Below are 20624 nucleotides of genomic sequence, written 5' to 3' on the forward strand. Positions count from 1 at the left end.
AGATGGAAAATCAGGATAGCGGTGATAATCAGGTGGAAAGACACCAACAATTTTCAACTGACGTTCGGGGGAAATGTTAAGAGGGGCATGAGAAGTACTGGAGGTTGAATTGAAATTAGATTGGAAATAAAAAGAGACGTTTCATGCGTAGTATGGTGAAATATCATAATTTATTAAACGTTGGCAATTTTCCACAACATAAAATTTAATACGACCGGTTTCAATGTAACTACATCATCGTTACCTGATGATGATGTAGTTACATCGAAACCGGTCGCATTAAATTTTATGTTGTGGAAAATTGCAAATTTTTAATCAAATAGATTGTAAATGTTCAAGTCAGATATACAGAGAATCAAGCTACAGTTACCTAGCCATCCAAGGGATTGTAATAATTACTCAATGCATAATAGACTCAATTTGAGAGGTTTGTTTTCAGACAGTTTGAGAATTCATAATTTGATAAAAAAGGCAATGAGGATCCCAATAAAGAGAAAAGCTAAGCCCAACACTATTTTTGGAGGGCATACCATAGAGTAGAAAGAAAAGTTTACCTAATTAGAAAATGCTTTGGGCGAAGACAATCCAAGTAGTGTGTATACAAGAAGAAGAATTGCGTTTGGTAAAGAAGATTTTCCAAAAGAAAAGGGAGTTGATTTACAGGGCCCTTGTGTAAGGAAGTAAAGAAAAGATAAGTTAAAATTATAAATTGGAGTGTAGTTTCGTAGGGGAACTTAGTCGTTGAGGCAAGACGATGAGCATAGCATTTTGGGATGTGGATGAGGAGAAGAATGAACAACAAACGAAGAAACCCAAGGCATTACTTATTTATTTAACGACCTCATTGGGATGAGATTGAGACTGTATAGTCGCTTCCTCCAGCTAACCGTAAACATTAAATTGTAGACAACCAAAAACACCCAAGCCATGGGAGGAAAATCCACCTAGGCGGGAATCGAACCCGAGGCCTCTGGGTTGCAGGCGAGGATGCAACTCCGCCGCTGCCGGGGTCGGCACGGTTGGGAAAGGGATAAGGCAAGTTGACAGTTGATTAATTTCTAAAGTAATGTCGAAAACTATGATAGAAGGGAAAATTTTGGGTAAATGAGGTAGAGAGAAGAAAGTTAGACGTGGTGAATGAGATGAAGCGAAGCAGAAATCATTTCCAACTAAAAATTGCTCTGGTGCAATATACGGTTTTATGAGCATAAAGTGTTGTATTAGGGGCAGCTTAGGATTATGGCAGTACTTAGTCCATTGGCCTATGAAAAACGTACATTAACCGTTACACTACTGCAAATAATATTAAAATGCACTAGGAGATTACTTGGGTCACCAGAAGTTTAGCATAGCAAAGAGCTTGGAATGAATTATTACATTTTAATTCATAGTCCACTGTCTGCGGGATTGACGAGGGGTGACAATGAGATACGGAATAAAGCAAAGAAAACATGAAAAAACTACTAAGGACAGAGAGAATGAGACTCGAAAAATGTACAATCCCCCAGCTGATGTCACGTATATTCTATCGCTGGCTAACTTCAAATAGGGGATTTGGCTCTTACTTAAGAATACTTTTTATCCAGTAATTGATTTGATTCTGTTTGCGTTTCCGGACAGCTGGCATAATGTTGAAACCGTTAACGTCTCAAAGAATCTTTAAAAAGCATGTTAAAGAATACTCGCAAATAATTAATACAGTAATTACGACTCTTTCCAGGTATAATTATTTTCAAACCAATGCATACTGCATATGATATTCAAAGGAGTATGAAGGTTCACTTACCTTCAACAACATTTTTTAACTCCTTTCAAGTGTTCGATGCATCCACAAAGTTCCCGGAGGGCATCCTGGCGGCCGACACCTATCAGCTGGGCCACTACGACGAATGCGTCGGGGTTGACGTGGTGGTGGGAGGGAATGGCCCTGAGGACGCCGGCCGGCGGATGCGAGGCCAATACTGCCTGGCCACCATCAAGTTCGCCCCGATGCCCAGCACATATCCCGCATTCTACCGGGAGCGGCCGCATCATGCCACGGAGGACGAAGACCCATTCAGCCTGGCTCACGATCCCTACAAGTCGGCCTGGGAGAAGATACGGGTGGGTCTAAAAGAGTTGTTACTGTCGAGTGAGTCGGAAAAGTAACGAGTATCGTTTTCTAACCAAGATCGTGGCCCATTGGCGTGACAGTCGAATGAGAAGAACAACTCACCCGAGGGTGAAAAATATTTAAAAGCAAATAATACAAATTTTAAAATTGGTAGCATATATTTTTACTATTCATTTCCACTAGCGTACTTCATTTTCAAATGATAGTTTCAGCGCTTTAAAATTATTATCACTTGAAAATAACATACGATAGTGGAAATTAATAGTACGATTTTCTTTCTGACAATAGTTATTAACTTCCAAGAGGGAATGTCATTAATTATTTTGTTATTAATTATCATGTTGTTGTTCCAAGAGGGAATGTCATTAATTATTATGTTATTAATTATCATGTTATTAATTATTATGTTATTGATTATTAGTTATAATTAATTTTAATAAATTAAATTACCGCCTACGTTTCGACCGTTACATCGATCCTGGAACAGAAAACCGAAACGAATCGCTGATCGAAATGCTTCGACTGAAACTACTGTAGCTGTTAATCAACTCACCTGATATTAACTTCAATTCCAGGTTAACAACTGGCTTGCTTCTTATCCCCTTAGAACAAACTAACCGTAATCCAACCGAAATATAATTTTTTGAAAGGATAGGAAACTGAGAACTCAACCGAAATGAATTAATCACAAATTAAGTGGATTTTCTAGCGCCACCACATTTTTAACCACATAATTTTATTTCAATGGATTTATACATAGCGAGGGTTGACTTTCTATTTTCTTATTCGGGGTCATGGCATACTACCCTGTCCAATAAATACGCGAACCGAGGCCTTAAAAACTTTATTTTGCAAAATTTAGGCCACATCAATTTGGTCCCCTTTAAAGTACTCTCCATTCATTGCTATGCACTTATTGAATCTTCTTTTCCACTTTTTAAAGCACCCTTGGAAGTCCTCGGCAGTTAGGCTTTTTGGTTTCCTCGGCGTTTCTTGATTTATTGGGTCCACATCTTTTCAGTGATGTCCCCTCATCACATTTTTGCATTTTGGGAATATGAAAAGGTCGCAGGGGGCGAGATCTGGCGAATAAGGAGGATGATCAAGGATGGTGATGTAATGGAATGTGTGGACTCAATTAAATACCTAATGTGTGGACTCAATTAAATACCTATTTAATTGAGTCCACACTCCTGATTACCCTCACTCTTGATCTCTCCTGGGCGAAAGACATACGGGGAATATGTGGACAAGCTAACAAAAGATTGGGATTTATTAGAAGAGTACTGGGTAAATGCAATGAAAAGGTCAAAGAGAAATGTCATCTGTCGTCGGACAGGCATCATTTAGAATATGCTGCAAGTATATGGGATCCTCACGAAGTTGGATTAATTGGCGAATCGGATCGCGCGCAGCGTAGAGGAGCTAGATTTGTAAAACGTTGTTTTGATAAACTCAGTGGTGAATGCAAAATATTAGAGGAGCTAGGCTGGAAAGCATTCACGGAGCGAAGGTTATATTAGAGATTGAAGCTCTTGCCTAAACTGGAAGGGCGTCTCTTTCGCCGTGACGTTGAAAATTTAATATTACCCCCGTCGTCCTATGGTAGGAGAGATCATGGCACTAAAGTTAGAGAGATTAAGTGTAGAACAGATGGATTTAAAGCTGTCATTTTTTCCACAGACAATAGGGGATCATAATAACATTGTTCGACAGCAGTAGGGTCATCTTCAGATAAAATTATTTTGGTGAGCATTCACCCCCTGCCACACGCCCTAACGGTGGATTGCAGGGTACATAAATAAACAAAATAAAAAAAATATAATGATAAAAATTCCTTCTACGATGCATACCTTTGGTGCATCATATTGCATTTGCATTCACCGTGACCGAAACTCCACGAAAAGCTGAAAGCCTCTCTCTCCCACACCCTACATTGGTCGCATGTCTCCATGAAAAATTACCCTGATATAACAGTACACTCGTATCACTTTGCCAGGAGCAACGCTGATGTCTCCAAAAGGGGTTTTTTATACGCGAATATTTAGAGCGTTCTTTAAATCTCGGATAAAAGAACTCGTCCAGTTTATTTTCCAAATCCGAGAGAAGAGGTAGAAGAGTTAAGAAGTTGGAAAGTCGAAGAAAAGGAATGAGCCTGAACTGGCGTCCATTCATAAAAGGGATAACTGATGAAAACGGAACATTGCCCGACTGTCATCGCATGAAATTGGCATGCAGCAGGGAGATATTTCCTCATTTCAAAACCAATGTACAATGACTCCAAAATGCTTGTTTTCCCAACCGATTTTACGATTTAGGATCGTAAAGAGCAACCTTGAATGAAAAAATTCTAATAATCAACCAATTTTCCCAGGGTTCAATCTATGGGATCAAATTGTAAAAAATATTTTTTCTTTATTTTCGCCACACAGTGACTTCGCACTCATTTGTTTTTACCTCTTTCTTAAACACATTAATACTTCCATAGAATAAAAAATGGCATTCCCCCGTTTTTTCATGAGTAAGACCCTCAGTTTCAACTTAATGGTGAAAATTACTTCCATTATAAATAATAAGCATTAGGTCTAAGAAGACTGCGGAATTTAGCTTTTTTTACCCCTGAGAAAATGTTTGAAGAGTTTTCGTTATTCGGTATAGGGAGAAACTTGAAACGGTTATGAGCGACCTCTTTGACCAAATTTGTGTTAGACGCATTCTCTGTAGAGCTCGTCAAGCCTCACAGATTCAACGAAGTGACATGCAATCTTAGTTTTAAAACACGCTAATGCAAAGCAATCAAATTGAGAATAAAGTGCACTGGGCGACGAGAAAATAATCCGCAGGCTGGCAATCAAGAATGTTCAAGTGTTCAAGCACAAATGTAAATCCCTCATGACAAATTCGTCTGTATCTTCTCCTTGAATACATCGCATCTTTAAATGATGACCCCAATCTAATGCATTGCTAAATTAAAATACGAGATACTCGTAGAATGATGAAACAATAAATCTACAGGACTCTGGGACGGAACCCGATTAATCGGAATAATGGCAGGTGGAAGAGTTCCGTAAATTTACTTTCGAATTTGCAAATTGTCCTCCATGTTTTTTCCTCAGGACAAAAAGTTGCGAAAAAAAACCTCGTCCGATTGGAGAAATCGGGCGCATGGGTGAGGTCACCCAAAAAAAGCAACGACGAAACCAGTGAAATTTAAGCGAATTAGTGAAAAACCAGCGACTTGTTTTCCACTCATTCATTTTCTACGTTTCGGAGGGCGGGTATCATTCTAAGTAGCCTCGGGATGGAGAGAACCCGATGCTAATTTCTCATCACCTCATTACACCATACTCGGCGGTGCACCGAGAAGGAGGTCACTGTCGTCGGTTGCACGCTCTAGTCCCCCGACCATCCTCTACTCCTGGGTTTGAGCGGGGAAAACACTCGAGTGAGTCCGCGACCCATGACCTCACCACTGTTGGGATGGGGGAGATGTGTCGCGAAAATATCAATTCCCTCGCGCCGTCTTCCGAGCAGGCGCGCTTCCAACATGGGCAACCTAAATATCCGACGCACGCGACTGGGGGACTCTCGACGCCTTCTCGGCGACGAGCTGGATGCTCGCCTTGATACAACTCGGAAACCGAGCGCAATGCACCTTTTGCTTCTACGGGACTTCTTCGCGCCTGATTTGTTGACGCTGCTTCTCTAACTGGAAGGGTCGATCAATTTGCCAGATTAATCGCAGCAATCAATCTACTTTCGTCCGCGCCGCATTTTATTCAAGCACTCAATATTGTGGCTCCATTGACCGTGCCAAGAGTCCTGGCGCAACATTCATTATCGGGAAAAACTGATTAGAAATGGGTTTTGGACGTTCCTTACAACTACATATTACCGTGGAATCCCCTCAACCCAAACTCTTGTTTAGTCTTCATTATTCAATTCACCTGTTCTTCTTTCGTCCTTCCATCTTTCAAGTCGTCTAAAAACCCAGTTCTCTCCCTTCCGCTTCCATACTTGTCTAACATTCTTCCATTCCCGTAGTGTCTTCGACATCCCAATAATCATGTTTTCGTCTAATTCGAATTCCATCGAGCAGCTTCCTTCCTTTTTCCTTATAATTTAAAACTTGGTCGCTGTTATATTTTCCTCGTTCCTCTCTATGCCTTCCGAATGCCTCTTGTATCTACTCATCCTCTAGCCTCAAAGACCAGCTTTCGGAACCAGGTAACTTTACGCTCCACATTAAAGTAGTTACTAGTCTTTTCATTAGGTATTTACTCTACGAATGCCATTAATATCATAGAAATGACAGATACTTCCTTCACCATAGCAATTATTTTTCCAATGCCCATTTTCCTCGAAAATACTGCCCAAGCGTAGCATTCTCCACCCTACTTCATTGACTCCCTCCTGTGATGATGGGAAAGTTGGCTTCCCTAATTAATGGTCCTTGCATAACTTTCCCTTTCTTGCGGCGAAAAATACATCCTACATGGATGATGATATTGAATTGGAGGCCCTCGACAAAAAATGCGATCTCTCGAGAATTACCCGACTCCCATCATCCCAAGAAAAGCCCCAGAAAATAATTTTAATCGGAAATCTGGAAGTAGGGTTAAGGAAATCGGATGGGGAGAGGTGAGTGGCATTCAGAATAGTCATTAGCGCGAAAAATTAGCTAAATTTCAATCAATCACATTCAAAGTTTCGGACATTGGAATTGGTGGAATTTTTCCATAGGTTTCCATATAAAAAACCTTCAAAACTGCGTAAATTCCGCTATTTAAGTTTTTATTCAAGGCCCAGATTTAAACACATTATGTCGGCAATAGAACAACACCTAACTTTTAAGAAAGCGGGAAATGGCATGATAAGTTGAAACCCGAGCCGTGCAATTAACGTTTTTAAAAGTGAAATTTACAAAGTTTTCATTGGGCTTTTCTTTTTACAGTCTAAAATTAAATTAGTTTAAACCTCAATTTTCTCTCATACTCATTTCCAAGTCCATTCCTTAGTTTCATTCTTTCCATGGGAAATAATATTATTCTACGAGTGAGAATTATAAACTATGAATTGAAATTACGAACAAGGCGGTAATATAATAAAGAAGAAGAACTAAAAAGATATGATGCGAGAGAAAATGGATTTAAGAATTGATGTTATAGCTAAAATTATGAGAAGCATACAAAAATTCTGAAATAAGTTGCGCTTTTTATCATTTTGAACTAAGTCTACATTACTTGCATTATATTACGCAACTACGACTTTCATATTTATTTTCCAATAGGCCGTGCATAAAATGTTTGACGGCGGAATGTGCATCACCCGGTAAAGATTATAATCTCTGGAACAAATTAATAAAATATGCTATTGAAAACAGGATACGAGTACATAAAACAGGGAAAAAGGGGTGGGTAAAAGTTTTTAACTTGGACAGCATTATGAACAGAAAGCCTAAAATCATACGTAATTAAACAATATTTATGACTCTCGGATAGTTTAAGGTATTTACAATAAATATCCGATGAGATCAGCCTTCCATGTGCTACACATTTATAAACATTTTCCCCTGAAGGGCATTCAAGCGGCTACTTCCACACTGATCTTTCATCTTTACCACATGATCTATAGGGTAGGCTGGCTTTTGGATATACGGATGAAGAAATTAGATATTTTTCACTCATAACTTCATATTCAAATCGTAAATAAAGAAAATGTGTATTTCAATGTTGGTCATCTTATTTGAATGCTGATATAAAGTGATTGAAAAGCTAAAATAATAAATAAAATTTCAGTCAACATTTTTATAAGGTGGAATTAGTTTTATTTGTATTATTTTACATTAAATAGGAGAAATAGAAAACCATTAAAATAGGGAGCATAAACTAGAGAAAGTAGAACAGTTTAATTATCTTGCAAGTGTTCAAAATGATTTGGACATAGGAAGAAGAATTACGCTAGGCAAAGGGCTTTTACAAGGAGGAAGTTGATGGCAGGGACCGCGAGTGAGGATGTCAAGAAAATATTTGCGAAAACTTTTATATGGAGTGTAGTTTTGTATGGTGTGGAAACGTTGATGGTTGAAAGAAGACTGTAAACGTAGATTGGAGGATTTTGATATCAGTGTGAGAAAGAAGGTATGGAAAAGGTAAATGAACGGCAAGATAACAAGTGAATGGGGAACTAGGTATAACAGGAGATGAGGCAGGGTTTTCGTGAGAAATCCATAGGAGCAAAATTGTGGATATGGGTAATTTTGATTGATAATTATATTTTGAAGGCTGTGATAGAGAGAATAGCGTTAGGCAGGAGAGAGAGATGGAGGGGGGAAGGGTAGAAAGAGAATAGACCCGCTGCACTGAATGAAGAGAAAGTATGAGGAATTGAAGAAGGGCTCATTGTAATGTAAGGTTGGTTTTTAGATTCGTGTGGATTAGAAATGTGTGGGTTGTTTGTCTCCGTCTCCATCCAAAACCTACCTTAAACATTAGACTGCCCTAAAAAATATCAAATACTAACATGTATGTAGCAGATTATTTAAACCGTGAGCGTACATTATTGAACGATTCAAATGCATTGTTGCAATATATCCCTGGTTTCACCGGAGAATCAATTACATTGTGTAAAACACAAATTTCTATAGCGCCCTTATGGTCCGCTTAAATTAACCTTCGGGTTGATTGGTGTATCGGGCTATGATTCCCCGCTCTCCCTACAAGCATGACTTCGTGGCAGTGATTAATGCAAGCGATAGAAAACCTGGTGACAAAACAGCGAGAACAATAAGTCCTACTTTTCGATGATGAGTAGGGAAAAAGGGGCACTAACACAAAGGTATATTTCTCAGACAGTGATTTCCGGGTCACATCAGATTCTAATTCTTTATATCACATCCAAGGACGAAGGGCTCATAGGATATGGAACAGATCCTTTGGTCAACATAATAATCAAAACCAGGGAGAAAAATTTCACCCTTCGAGGCTTCATTCCGTGTGGACTGACAAAATGGGCCACGTTCCCCATCGATCTACCGACATAGTGTCACCAGTGTCCCAAAATGATATGCATAGACAACACCATTCATAAATAACTGTAATATTTTCATATCGGGACCAAAAAGCGTTAGGGGAGGTGAGATAAGATGCAAATATAATAGCGATAAATGTTTTAGCAATATCTAAAACTTCTGCCTAATCCTGAGAGAATAAGTTTTCTCTTAAAGGAAATCTTATCAGCTTACTAGCTAATTCAACTCGTGGCACCGTCAAACATTCCTGTTATTTTAATTCCCAAATGGTTTATTTTTCTAGAGTTAAAATGTTCATATTATAACCTAAATTCCTTTACCTGTGAGTACCTTAATTTTCGACTCAATTTTATTCAACAATCCACCAGGTGACCGTGGACCCTTCCAAGAAGCGGAGGGACGAATTCTTTTGGTCGATGTGCATCCCCTCCTCCTGCACCGCCCAAGACCTGCAGACCTCGATGGACGCGGCCATGGACACCATCCGAGCCGCTTACGGCGTCCGCGTCGACATAACCGTGCAGGAGTCTATGTGCAGCACGGCCAAGGAGAGTACGGAGTACTCGATCGGGGACCACGTGGTGGGGTGCGTACGACAGAAGTGAAGTCTGCTCATCGCCCATTGGCTGGACCATCGCCTTGCGCCCTTTTCGACCCTTCCCTCCAGCTCGCATACGCTCTCCCTCTCATCCCCATTCAATCGTCTTCGCCTCGTTAGCTGTCACCTTTTTTCCCTTTCTGGATTCCTTCCCTGCTCATCGGTTTCCCCCAGCCGTGACGCAACAGCATAAGTGGCCTACTGCGACACGGGTACTGGTCGCGGCCGGCGTGTATGCGGCTACTTAACAAGGTTCCGAGGGAGAGAGAAATGGGGTTGAAAGTCTACAAATGGAAGTGAAGGGGGCGAGCTTTTTCCGGAATATTAGGGGAAAGGGAGGGATTTAAGATATCTGGGGAATGAAGCGAGAATGTCGCTCTTAACATGAAATGGTAGGGGAACTAAAGTTTTCAAATAATTGGACTTAAAAAACGACCAATTATGGGAAAAGCACTTAGTCAAAATTGTTCGGTTTGATAATTTGAGTACAAGTAGAAGGATCCGTTTAGAAAAAGAATGAAATTACAAACAGGTTACATTTACATAAATAGTAATCAATTAATTTTTAGGCAATTGGTTTAAAAAAAATGCTATAAATATGAAGGATTCTGCATTATCGGGTTTCTCGGGTACGCAGCCATATACTATAAATATAACCAAGCTTAAATGTCTACCCACGAACTTATTTACTGATTAAGCCTACCTAGAAACGGAATAATTAGCAATGAAGGTTATTTTTATCTTAAAACTTTGGAATATTTTCTTATGATTGTGTATTATTTGTTGTGTCATTAACTTAGAAAGTACATGTCAAAAGTAGAAGGCATATGGAATGTAATCAAAGCTGGAAATCTGATTACTTGAACAGAAATAATTTTATAAATAAAACTACAGAATTACTTCCCATCAGTACTTTAAAATAAACTAATTAAAGTGCGTAGTGGTGAATGTTTTGGAAAGAGAGCTATTCCCTCCCGAACGCCAACTGCATTGGGAGCACCGAAATGTAATATGTAGACTCGATTAAATACTTAGGCGTTACCCTCACTCACGATATTTCCTGGGTGAAATGCATGTGGAGAATATGTGGACCAGCTAACAAAAAATTAGGATTAATTAAAAGAGTGCTGGGAAATGTGAAGAAAAGGTTCAAGAGAAACGTTATCTTTCGCTGCTTAGGCCTCATTTAGAATATACTGCAAGTATGTATATGGGATACTCACGAAGTTCGATTGATTGCCGTATCAGTTCGCGTGCAACGTAGAGGAGCTAAATTTGCAAAACGTTGTTGTGATCAACTTAGTATCCAAAATATTAGAAGAGCTAGGCTAGGAATCACTAACGGATCGAAGGTTAAATCACAAATTAAATCTCTAGCATAAATTGGAAGGTGCCTCTTTAGGAATGATGCTGAAGATGTATTATTACCCCGATTGCTCTACAGTGGGAGAGATCATTTCAATAAAATTAAAGAGATTAAGTGTAGAACAGATAGATTTAAGATGCCATTTTTTCCACGATTCACGATGATAAGGAATCAGAATAACATAGTCCGACCGCGGTAGCATCAAATTCGGGTCAAAATTAGTCTGTTGTGTATTAACTGTCTTGCAGGGTACTAAAATATCTCAAATATATCATTAGTTGAAAATGTAATTCGAGCTGGAACTAGCGCGCGCACTTACGCGCGCGCTTGGTTACGTATCAATCAGCCCGTTGGATGCATTCGCCTCCATGAACCAAATAAGTCTCAGGTTCCGAGCGCCTCTCCCAGTTGAAGGGACATTTGCTAAGCCTTCGACGGCGTCTCGTTCTCCGCGCCGAGTGACTTGTAGAGCCCCCTCCACCTTACCCTGCCAGGCAGACCCCCCTCCACCGCTCCATTCGCGCCAGAGAAAATCGGTCCCACCACTTTGGGGTGCGACCCTGTAGCTCTTAATGTAATTTTAGAAACATTGCTGAAGAGTCGCTCATATCACAGGCATCATCTTTCAAATTTAAAGCGTTTTAAATATGGCAAAATTAAGTTTGTTATTACAAATGTATTTATTTGTCATTGAAGAGGAGTAATTTCTAAGTCAACTATTTTTTTAGGTGAGCTACCGGTTAAGGTAGGTTTTGGATGGACCAAACTACCAAATAGGTATCTCCTAACAAAATACAACCTCACATTCTTCAACAAGTCCTTCATCTGTGTATTTCCTTCCTTACATTCTTCAACATCCCACTGCCGATCAAAATGCTTTTCTTTCATTTTTCCTGCCTCCTTATGATTTCTCTCAACCGTCTCCTCTCATCGCCAACCATACCAAGTACTTCCTCATTTGTTTTCTTCTCTGTCCATTTCACCTTCTCCATTCTTCTCCACACCCACATTTCAAAAGCCTCCAGTCTACGTCTATCTTCCTGCTTCAATGACCACGTTTCCGCGCCGTACATAGCTACGCTCCAAATCAAAGTTTTTACGATTCTTTTCTTAACATCCTTACTCAACGTCCCTCTCATCAACTCCCTCCTCCTTGTAAAAGCCTCTTTGCCTAGCGCTATTCTTTTCCTTACTTCCCAACTACTTTGACCGCGTTGGTTCAAAACACTTCCAAAAAACGTAAACTGCTTCACCTGCTCTAGTTTCTGCCGTCCTATTCTAATGTTATCTTAGCCTTTCTCTTTCTGGAAAACCACATAGCCTTTGTTTTATTTATATTGATTCTCATCCCATATCTATCACACCGATTTCCAATTCATTCAATAATGTTGGCAACCATTGTTTGACTGATGTACTAGAGCTTGGTCATCAGCAAACCTGAGTTTACGAATTCCCCGCCAACTTTTATTGCTATCTCCAGTTATTCCCATGCCTCGGTAATCATTTCCTTCAACATACATTGAACAGCAGAGGTGATAATGGATAACCATGCCTTATACCTATACCTATTATTGCCCATATGGAGTTGCGTTCCATACTCGAACCTGAGCAATCCGAGACATATGCATGTTGCAGATTAGCCTCCTGTCCCTCCAATCTATTCCCATTTCCTGCAATACACTCATTAGTTTTCTCCATGTCAATCTATCAATCGCCTTTTTGAAATCAACGAAACAGGCAAACAAGTTCTGATTGTATTCTATATTCATCTCGATTCATGATCTAATAACTGCAATGGCATCACGCGTGCCTCTCCCCTTCCTTGATCCCTTAAGTAATCATTTACCCTACTCTCTATCCTTTGGTTGATGATCCTGAGAACAACTTTCTGAAACAACTGAGCAGCACGGGAAATCAAATTTATTGTTCTGTAGTCCTCACATGAGGACTTTACCTTTTTTGGATTAGGAACCAACACTGATCTCACAAATTCTACCAGCCAGATTCCTTCCTCATAGATGCTATGAATCAGTTGATATAGACTCTTCCTCCGAAATTTTCCCAAACCTATTAGCAGTTCCACAGGAATTTCGTCCACTCCCATGGCTTTATTTGATTTCATTTCCCTTAATGCCCTTTCTATCTCATCGTCGAGTATACCTGGACCTAAGCTATCTTCATCTATGTCATATTCTCTTTCTATCTAACACATTATATTGATTGAAATATTTCAGACAAACACTATTCATTCCAATTAGATTTTTAATTCAAATAAACAGTCACAAATAAAAACAGTAAACAGGGGCAGCAACAGCATATATTTTGGGTCTTGGGTATAACAGATTGGAGAATATGGAATAGAATTATTTTTTACAGAGAGAGACATGAATTCATCCACTGGATAGCGTAGATCCTTGCATAGGAACTGATTAAAGTTTAGACTTAAATGACAAAAAAATGTCTATTTCCTTAAATATTCCAGGTAATTTCAGTAATTTCAGGAATTTCACACCATCGTAACAGGGCTCTTAGCAAACATAACTAAGCTACGGCAGTTATCCTTAAGTAATTACAACCTCCTGCATCGTGCCTATGCACATTAGTGTTGGTTATCATATTGAATATTGCTTTGTTTTGCTGCACAATAATAAAAGCATGGAATGTATACATACAAGTTTGAATTTTTTAAGTAAGGCCTACAACTACTTGCCTTTGGAACTTTACCTAGGATTTTAACAGCCCATTTTTGCACCCTAAAGAGGCAATGGAATGATATCAGTGTCCCCATACAGCAATCCCATATTTCAGCTTACTATGAATGAATTCATGATAAACAGATAGCTGTAACATTATCAAGCAGGATCTCAATTTTACTCAGAAAGTAAGACCCTATGGCGACTTTAGAGCTTGTTTAACCAATACGAGTTTCCCAAGATAGATTTTCATGAATATGCATTCCTAAGAATTTTGTCACAGTAGAATATATGTTTAAGAGAGGATCTATTTATCCTCGAATGCAAGGAGGCTACAATTTTTCTCCAGTAGGGATGAAATTGGATAAATCCTGTTTTCTTATTGCTCATAAACACCTTCTATCTTCACTAAATTACGCATACAGTCAATGTTTCTCTGTACTACTGCATGGTTTAGGTTCTTGGAGGAAGTTAGGGAAGTGATTGTGTTAATGATTGATGGAGTTCAGGAGGAATTTTGTGTTAGGGAATGAGAGGTAGAAGAGGATGGGTATTTGGGATTTCAATAGAGAGGAATAACATATATAGAGTGTAAAAAGATATTATGGTAATATGGAATATTATGATATTTAGTGTTGGGATAGGCTTAGAAGGTTGGCAGAGATATGAGACTTTTAAGACTACAGAAATTCACTCCCAAAGCAACAATCATATGTTCTCACAGTTATTATAATGAAATACTTTTTGTTAAAAGGAGAAAGTTAGGATAATTACTGTAGATAAAAGAGATAACACCTCCAAGGCACCATGTCACCATATATAACTGTGAAGTTTAATGAGGAGCCAATGAGAAAATAAAGAGGTGCATTGGCTAATATGATACTCAATAGATTATCCTCCAATATACATGAGTAGCAATACAACATAATTTGATAGAATTTTTATTTTTACAAATATAATCTTTTGTTGGAAATTTCAGGAGAAATTACTAACTTATGGTTTTATTTCTCTTGGTGTCCAGGCTTGTCATCGCCATTGCTGTGACCATAACAATCATCTCCACTGGATATGACATGATAGTCTATCAGCAGAGGATACAAAATGGTGGAAAAACAGCAAGTGAGTCTAAATTTTAGTATACTCATATAGTTAAAATGCTATCATAACTTTAGTCTTTGGTGCCGTATATTAGGATTACATTGGTGTCAATGAGAACTCTTCAATAAAAAGATCTGATAAGACTACTCCTATTGTTGATATTTTACCACAACATATTTACTCATTCATAAAATGCTGTAATAATATTTAATAAATAAATATATTATTATTATTACTCTGGTTAATATAGTTTTGGATGGGCACAGCCTAGATAGTTGTACAAAAATACATTTACATTCCTATCCTATGAAAAACCAAATATGGAATCGAGCACTACAAATCCTCTTCAAATTCCAAATATGTATTTCCTCCATTCCGCCCAGCATACCTATCATCACCCTTCCCCTTTCTCATTTGTCCAACATTTGCCCATTTATCACAGTCTTTAGCATCCCACCACCAATCAAAATGCTCTGCATTGATCTTTCCTGCCTCTTTTGGATTTCTCTCAACAGTCTCCTCTCCTCCCCACCATAGCTAGCACTTTCCCATTTGTTTTCCTTTTTGTCCACTTCACCTCCTCCATCCTTCTTCATAGCCTCATTACAAAAGCCTTCAATCTACAACTACTGTCCTGCTTCAGTGACCATGCTTCTGCGCTATACATAACTACGCTCCACATCAAAGTTTTGACGAGCCTTTTCTTTGCATCCTTACTCAATGCCCAGTCACATTTTCCCTCCTCCTTGTGAAAGCTCCTTTGCTTAATGCAATCAAAACAAAAGATTCAAAAGGGGGAACTGGCTCCAAAGAAGGAGAAGACCATTTCATCTGCAGGCAAGCTTATGGCATTGATTTTTTGGGATGTGCATGGGATGATTTTCATCGACTATCTTGAAAAAGGAAAAATTATCAACGGTGAGTACTATGCAAACTTATTGCAAGGTTTGAGCAAAGAAATCAAGCAAAAGTGGCCACATTTGGCTAAGAAGAAAGTGTTGTTTCATCAAGACAAAGAACCAGTTCACAAATCCATTATTGCAATGGCCAAAATCTATGAATTAAAGTTTGAGTTGTTACCTCATGCACCCTATTCGCCAGTTTTAGCCCCCTTGGATTATTTTCTGTTCGCAAACTTGAAAAAATGGCTCCCTGGTCAAAGATTTTCCAACCGTGAAGAAGTGATGTCAGCAGCTAATGGCTATTTTGAAGAGCAAGACAGTTCTTATTATAAAAAGGGTAACAAACGTATTGAACATCAATGGGAAATGTGTACAGAGCTAAAAGGAGATTATGTTGAAAAATAAATAAATTTTTTCGCAAAATTTTTGTGTTTTCTTTGTTGGGTCAGATACTTCTGGGATTACCCTCGTGTATCAAAAAAGGGACATCAAAAGCCGCAAAAAATCGATAGGATTTATTATTAGGAAAATGAAACCATGGATTACAGATAATACAATTAGAAAGATAGAGGAAAGAAGAAAATGGAATAATATTAATACAAAGTTACGCCAATGGAATTTCAAAGATCTAAATAATAAATTAAGATGTGAAACAAATAGAGCAAATAAGCATGGTGTAAGACGCAGTTCTAGAGATAAGTCTGGAAAAATATTAGTTCAGCCATAATGTTCCAAGTGAGATATAAGGAATATATGTAAGAAATGTACAATAATAAATTAATGCCAGCAAAGTTGGACATTAAAGGAGAATTTGATGCAGATTAAAATAACTTAGGTCTAGGCTTACTTGGCAGTGTGATGGAAAGAGAATTAAGGGAAATGAAATCAAATAATGCCATAAGATAGACTACATTCCTACAGAACTGCTTAATTGTTTAGTAATATTTGAGAGTGTTTTTATTTACTAATGCATAGCATTTACGAAAGAGGAATTTGATCGGCAGAATTTTACAGATGAGTGCTAATTTGTATTTTAAAAAAGATTAAGGCTAGATCATGTGAGGTATACAGAATTAGTATAAGTTTGATTTCACATGTGGCACAACTAGTTCTCAGGATCATAAACAAGGGAATAAGAGCTGAGTTCACTTGAAGGTTGATCACTTTGGATTCAGGAATAGGAGAGGCAAGGCTGATTAAACAGCAGTTATGAGGTCACTAATAGAGCAGAATATAAAATAAATTGAGGATGTATCCATCTGATTCATAGATTTTAAACAGGCAGTTAATAGAGTAAACTGGGAACAACAGATAAATATTTTGCAGAAAACAGGAGTGAATTGGATGGATAGGAGATTAATTTGCAACCTGTACGTGTCTCAGATGGCTCAGATTGCAAGTGGGGGGCAGAGACTATGGATGGACAGTGCTAGGAAGAGGAAAAAGTCAGGGTTGCCCATTATCACCTCTGCTGTTGAACATATTTGTGGAAGAAATGATCAAAGAGTCATGGGATGAACTGGAGATAGGAATAACAGCTGATGAGGAGTTCATAAAATTGTAAAGGTTTGCTGATGACCAAAGTTCTGTAGGTCTGTCAGCCAAGAGGTTGCAAGCATTGCTGAATTAATTAACAATTCAGTGCAATAGATATGGGATGAGAATAAATGAAAATGATTCAAAGGTGATTTGGTTTTCTACAAAGAGAAAGGCTAAATTAAGCATCAAAATAGGATTAGAAAAATTAGAGCAGGTGGAACAGTTGACGTATCTTGGAAGAGTTTTGACTAAACTGGTCAAAGTAGTAGGTAAATGAGGATTCCATTAGGCAGAAAAGCTTTTGCAAGGAGGAGATAATTGTTGACAGGGACACAGACTAGGGATGTTAAGAAAAGTCACATTAAACTTTGATTTGAAGGGTAGTTATGTATGGCACAGAAACATGACAGTTGAAATAGGATTGGAAACTTTTGAAATATGGGTTTGGAGGAGAATCAATGAAGGTGATGTAGAGAGAAATGAAAAAATATGAGGAAGTGCTAAGGATGGTGTGGAAAGAGAGGGGATTTTTGGGGTACATCATAGGGAGACAGAGGAAATGGATGAAAAGCATATTGATTGGCAGTGTGATGTGTAATACTGTGATAGAGGAGAGAATGTTGGGCATATGAGGAAGGGGCAGGAATATGATAGGGTAATTGTACAGAATGAAGGGAGGAAGGAATTGTACGGAGATTAAGATGGACTTTGTTGTGGAGAGGGATACCAGGTTGTGTTTCATTAGGAGAGTTCAGATAATTATTTGGTAGTTGTGTACATCTGAAAATATATCTTAACCTGTAGATTACCAAAAAAATGGTATTTGAATCTAGTTGGCAAAGTTGCCTTCAAGCCCATTAGCTCAATTTATGATTTCTGTTTTCGTAAAGTTAAATAATCATAAGACCCATGGTCAAAGTGAAGAAAACCCTTTTTGGAATAATCATTGAAGTCTATGAAAGTGGAAAGCCACCAGAGTACTTTGAAAAGGATGTGGTGATTGCAATGTTGAAGGAACCAAGAACAGAAAAATTCAAATAATACTGAACATATTAGCCTAATGTTAAACCGTATTGTTTCAGGCTTAACCTTTTGGGAACTTTCCAAATGGCAGAGAAATGATAATTTATAATCTTATTTTCCACTGTAAAACTTTTATTCACAAAACCTGGATTTCATCACTTCATGTCATCTTCAGGATGATGAAGATGACACTTAGTGTTGAAACCCAGGTCAAGTGAATTAAAATACTGTAGTGAAAATTTTGATCGTTAATTATAATTTCTGCCTCATATTAAGTGAATGAATATGCTTGCTCATAAATGAACTAAATAATAGATGGAAAGAAACCCTAAAGGAACACCAATACGTATTCAGAAAAAACTGACCAACAAGACAAGAAACAATCATCTTGTGCATGCCTTCTGGAAAAATTATATACATGAGCAAGTGGAAAACATGTGGCATTCATGGAATTGGATAAGACCTTCTACAATACCAAATAGTACAAGATTTTCAAGATACTAGAAGTCCTTGGTATATACTACAATGAGAGAACAGTTATTGGTTGCCTCTACAAGAATCAGGTAACAATTATGCAAAGGAAAAACCGAAGGAAAATAGAATCCAAAATAAACAATGGCATTAGAAAATGATCCAACCTTTTTCCAACATTATTCAGCATGTATCTAGAAGAGGAGATATATGAAGCCAAAGATTTGGTCTTCATCAAAGGAGTCAAGGTGAATGGTAAGGAAATTATCATGCTCCTGTCAGATGATGTCACAGTATTAGCCAAAATGCACGTTGACCTGCAAGCTACTCTGAAAGCTATCAATTATGTACTTTGGGAACATAATACGAGCATCAACAAGAAGGAAACTAAAATCCTTATGAATGAAGGCAGATATCACAATTCAAGAGCAACTTGAAATCTTCATTCATCTCGGCAAGAGTATAACTCTGAGTGGAAGAAGTTCAACTGATATCAAGCAAAGAGTAGCTAAAGCTAAAAAGGTGTTCATATAGAAAAGTAATCTGCTTTGTTCAGGGAATACGAGGTTTTAAATGCTCAATGAATCATAGGAAAAGTGTAACAGCAAAGAATAGAAGCCTTTGAAACATGGTGCTCGAGATAATACTGAAGACTAAATGGCTGGACAAAGTGACACATGAGGAAGCATATAGAAGAGCAAAATAGGAAAGTTCCATATGCAGAACTCTCCAGCAAAGTAGCACTGGATGGATTAGACACATCTTGAGATGCAATAGATAAGTTACAAACATGATAGAAGAGGAGAGTGATGGGGGTATTCCACAAGGAAGACCAAAAGACAAGTACAAAGAACAAATTAAGAAAATTGTGAAACAGAGAATCCATCATGGAGTGAGGGAATTAGCATGTTATAGAGAAAAATGGAGGACTGCAGTAAGTAAATCTTAAAATTGAAATACTGTTGATATGCTACTTAGAAGATTCAATAAACATGAACTTATTTAATGGATGAAGGCATACATAAAATAATCTCGCATCCATTAATGACACCCTAGGTTTTGATTGAGACTTGAAGTCATGAAAACATTACAATTTTATGATAATGGATTATTTGAACTAGGGTAAGTTAGCACCTGATTTTACATACCAGTCAAATGCTTCAACTAAATTAGAAAAGCATTAAAAAGACAATAGATGATGCAATATGATATTTTTGGAAAATTAATATGATTGCAACAACACAGAGAACAATAATATCCTACACGAATATATCATGGTTAAAGAGTATCAACATATTTATGTCAATTTGTACATTAGGAGTGAACGCCTAACATTAGCAGTCATGCAACATAAAATATTATCTAATTTCTCACAAAGAATTAAATCCACTGTTCAGTTTCGCCAGTTTTATCTGATATTGCACTTGGTCAAACATCATGATGATACCAGGATAGGTTGGCCTATATTACTTTCTTTCTAGGTTTTTTTTATCTCCTGCTATTTTCACTTTTGCATTTTTTTCTCCATTCATGTTGTGTGCATTGCTTCATTCCACTCGTCTTTTGCTTTATTTGTCCATTATGTTATTGGCAGTATATTGCCCAAATTTAAATTGATTTTTTATTTTATTTACAAAGTACTAAATTCACACATAAGACAATTTAGCAATAACCCCAATATGCAATACTTCCTGGAAAGGTACCTGAGAGAGAAGTTAACCCCCAGATTTTAGCAGAAAGGTTATGTAAACACACAAGTGGACCAATTTCTATCCCATTAACAGTTTGATT

The 20624-nt window shown here is 37.9% G+C and overlaps 1 protein-coding gene across 1 annotated transcript in view; it reads left to right on the forward strand.

Annotated features, from left to right (window-relative positions):
• LOC139698001 (nose resistant to fluoxetine protein 6-like) overlaps nt 1-20624 on the forward strand; it is a 46021-nt gene that overhangs the window by 12219 nt on the left and 13178 nt on the right. Inside the window, exons 2-4 of the mRNA XM_071596856.1 lie at nt 1817-2103; nt 9512-9729; nt 14822-14919. Coding sequence (XP_071452957.1) covers nt 1817-2103; nt 9512-9729; nt 14822-14919 — 603 coding nt within the window. The remainder of the gene's footprint in view (nt 1-1816; nt 2104-9511; nt 9730-14821; nt 14920-20624) is intronic.

This window comes from Hetaerina americana, unplaced genomic scaffold, assembly GCF_022747635.1.
Source record: "Hetaerina americana unplaced genomic scaffold, ioHetAmer1.1.p SCAF_8, whole genome shotgun sequence".
NCBI lineage: Eukaryota > Metazoa > Arthropoda > Insecta > Odonata > Calopterygidae > Hetaerina > Hetaerina americana.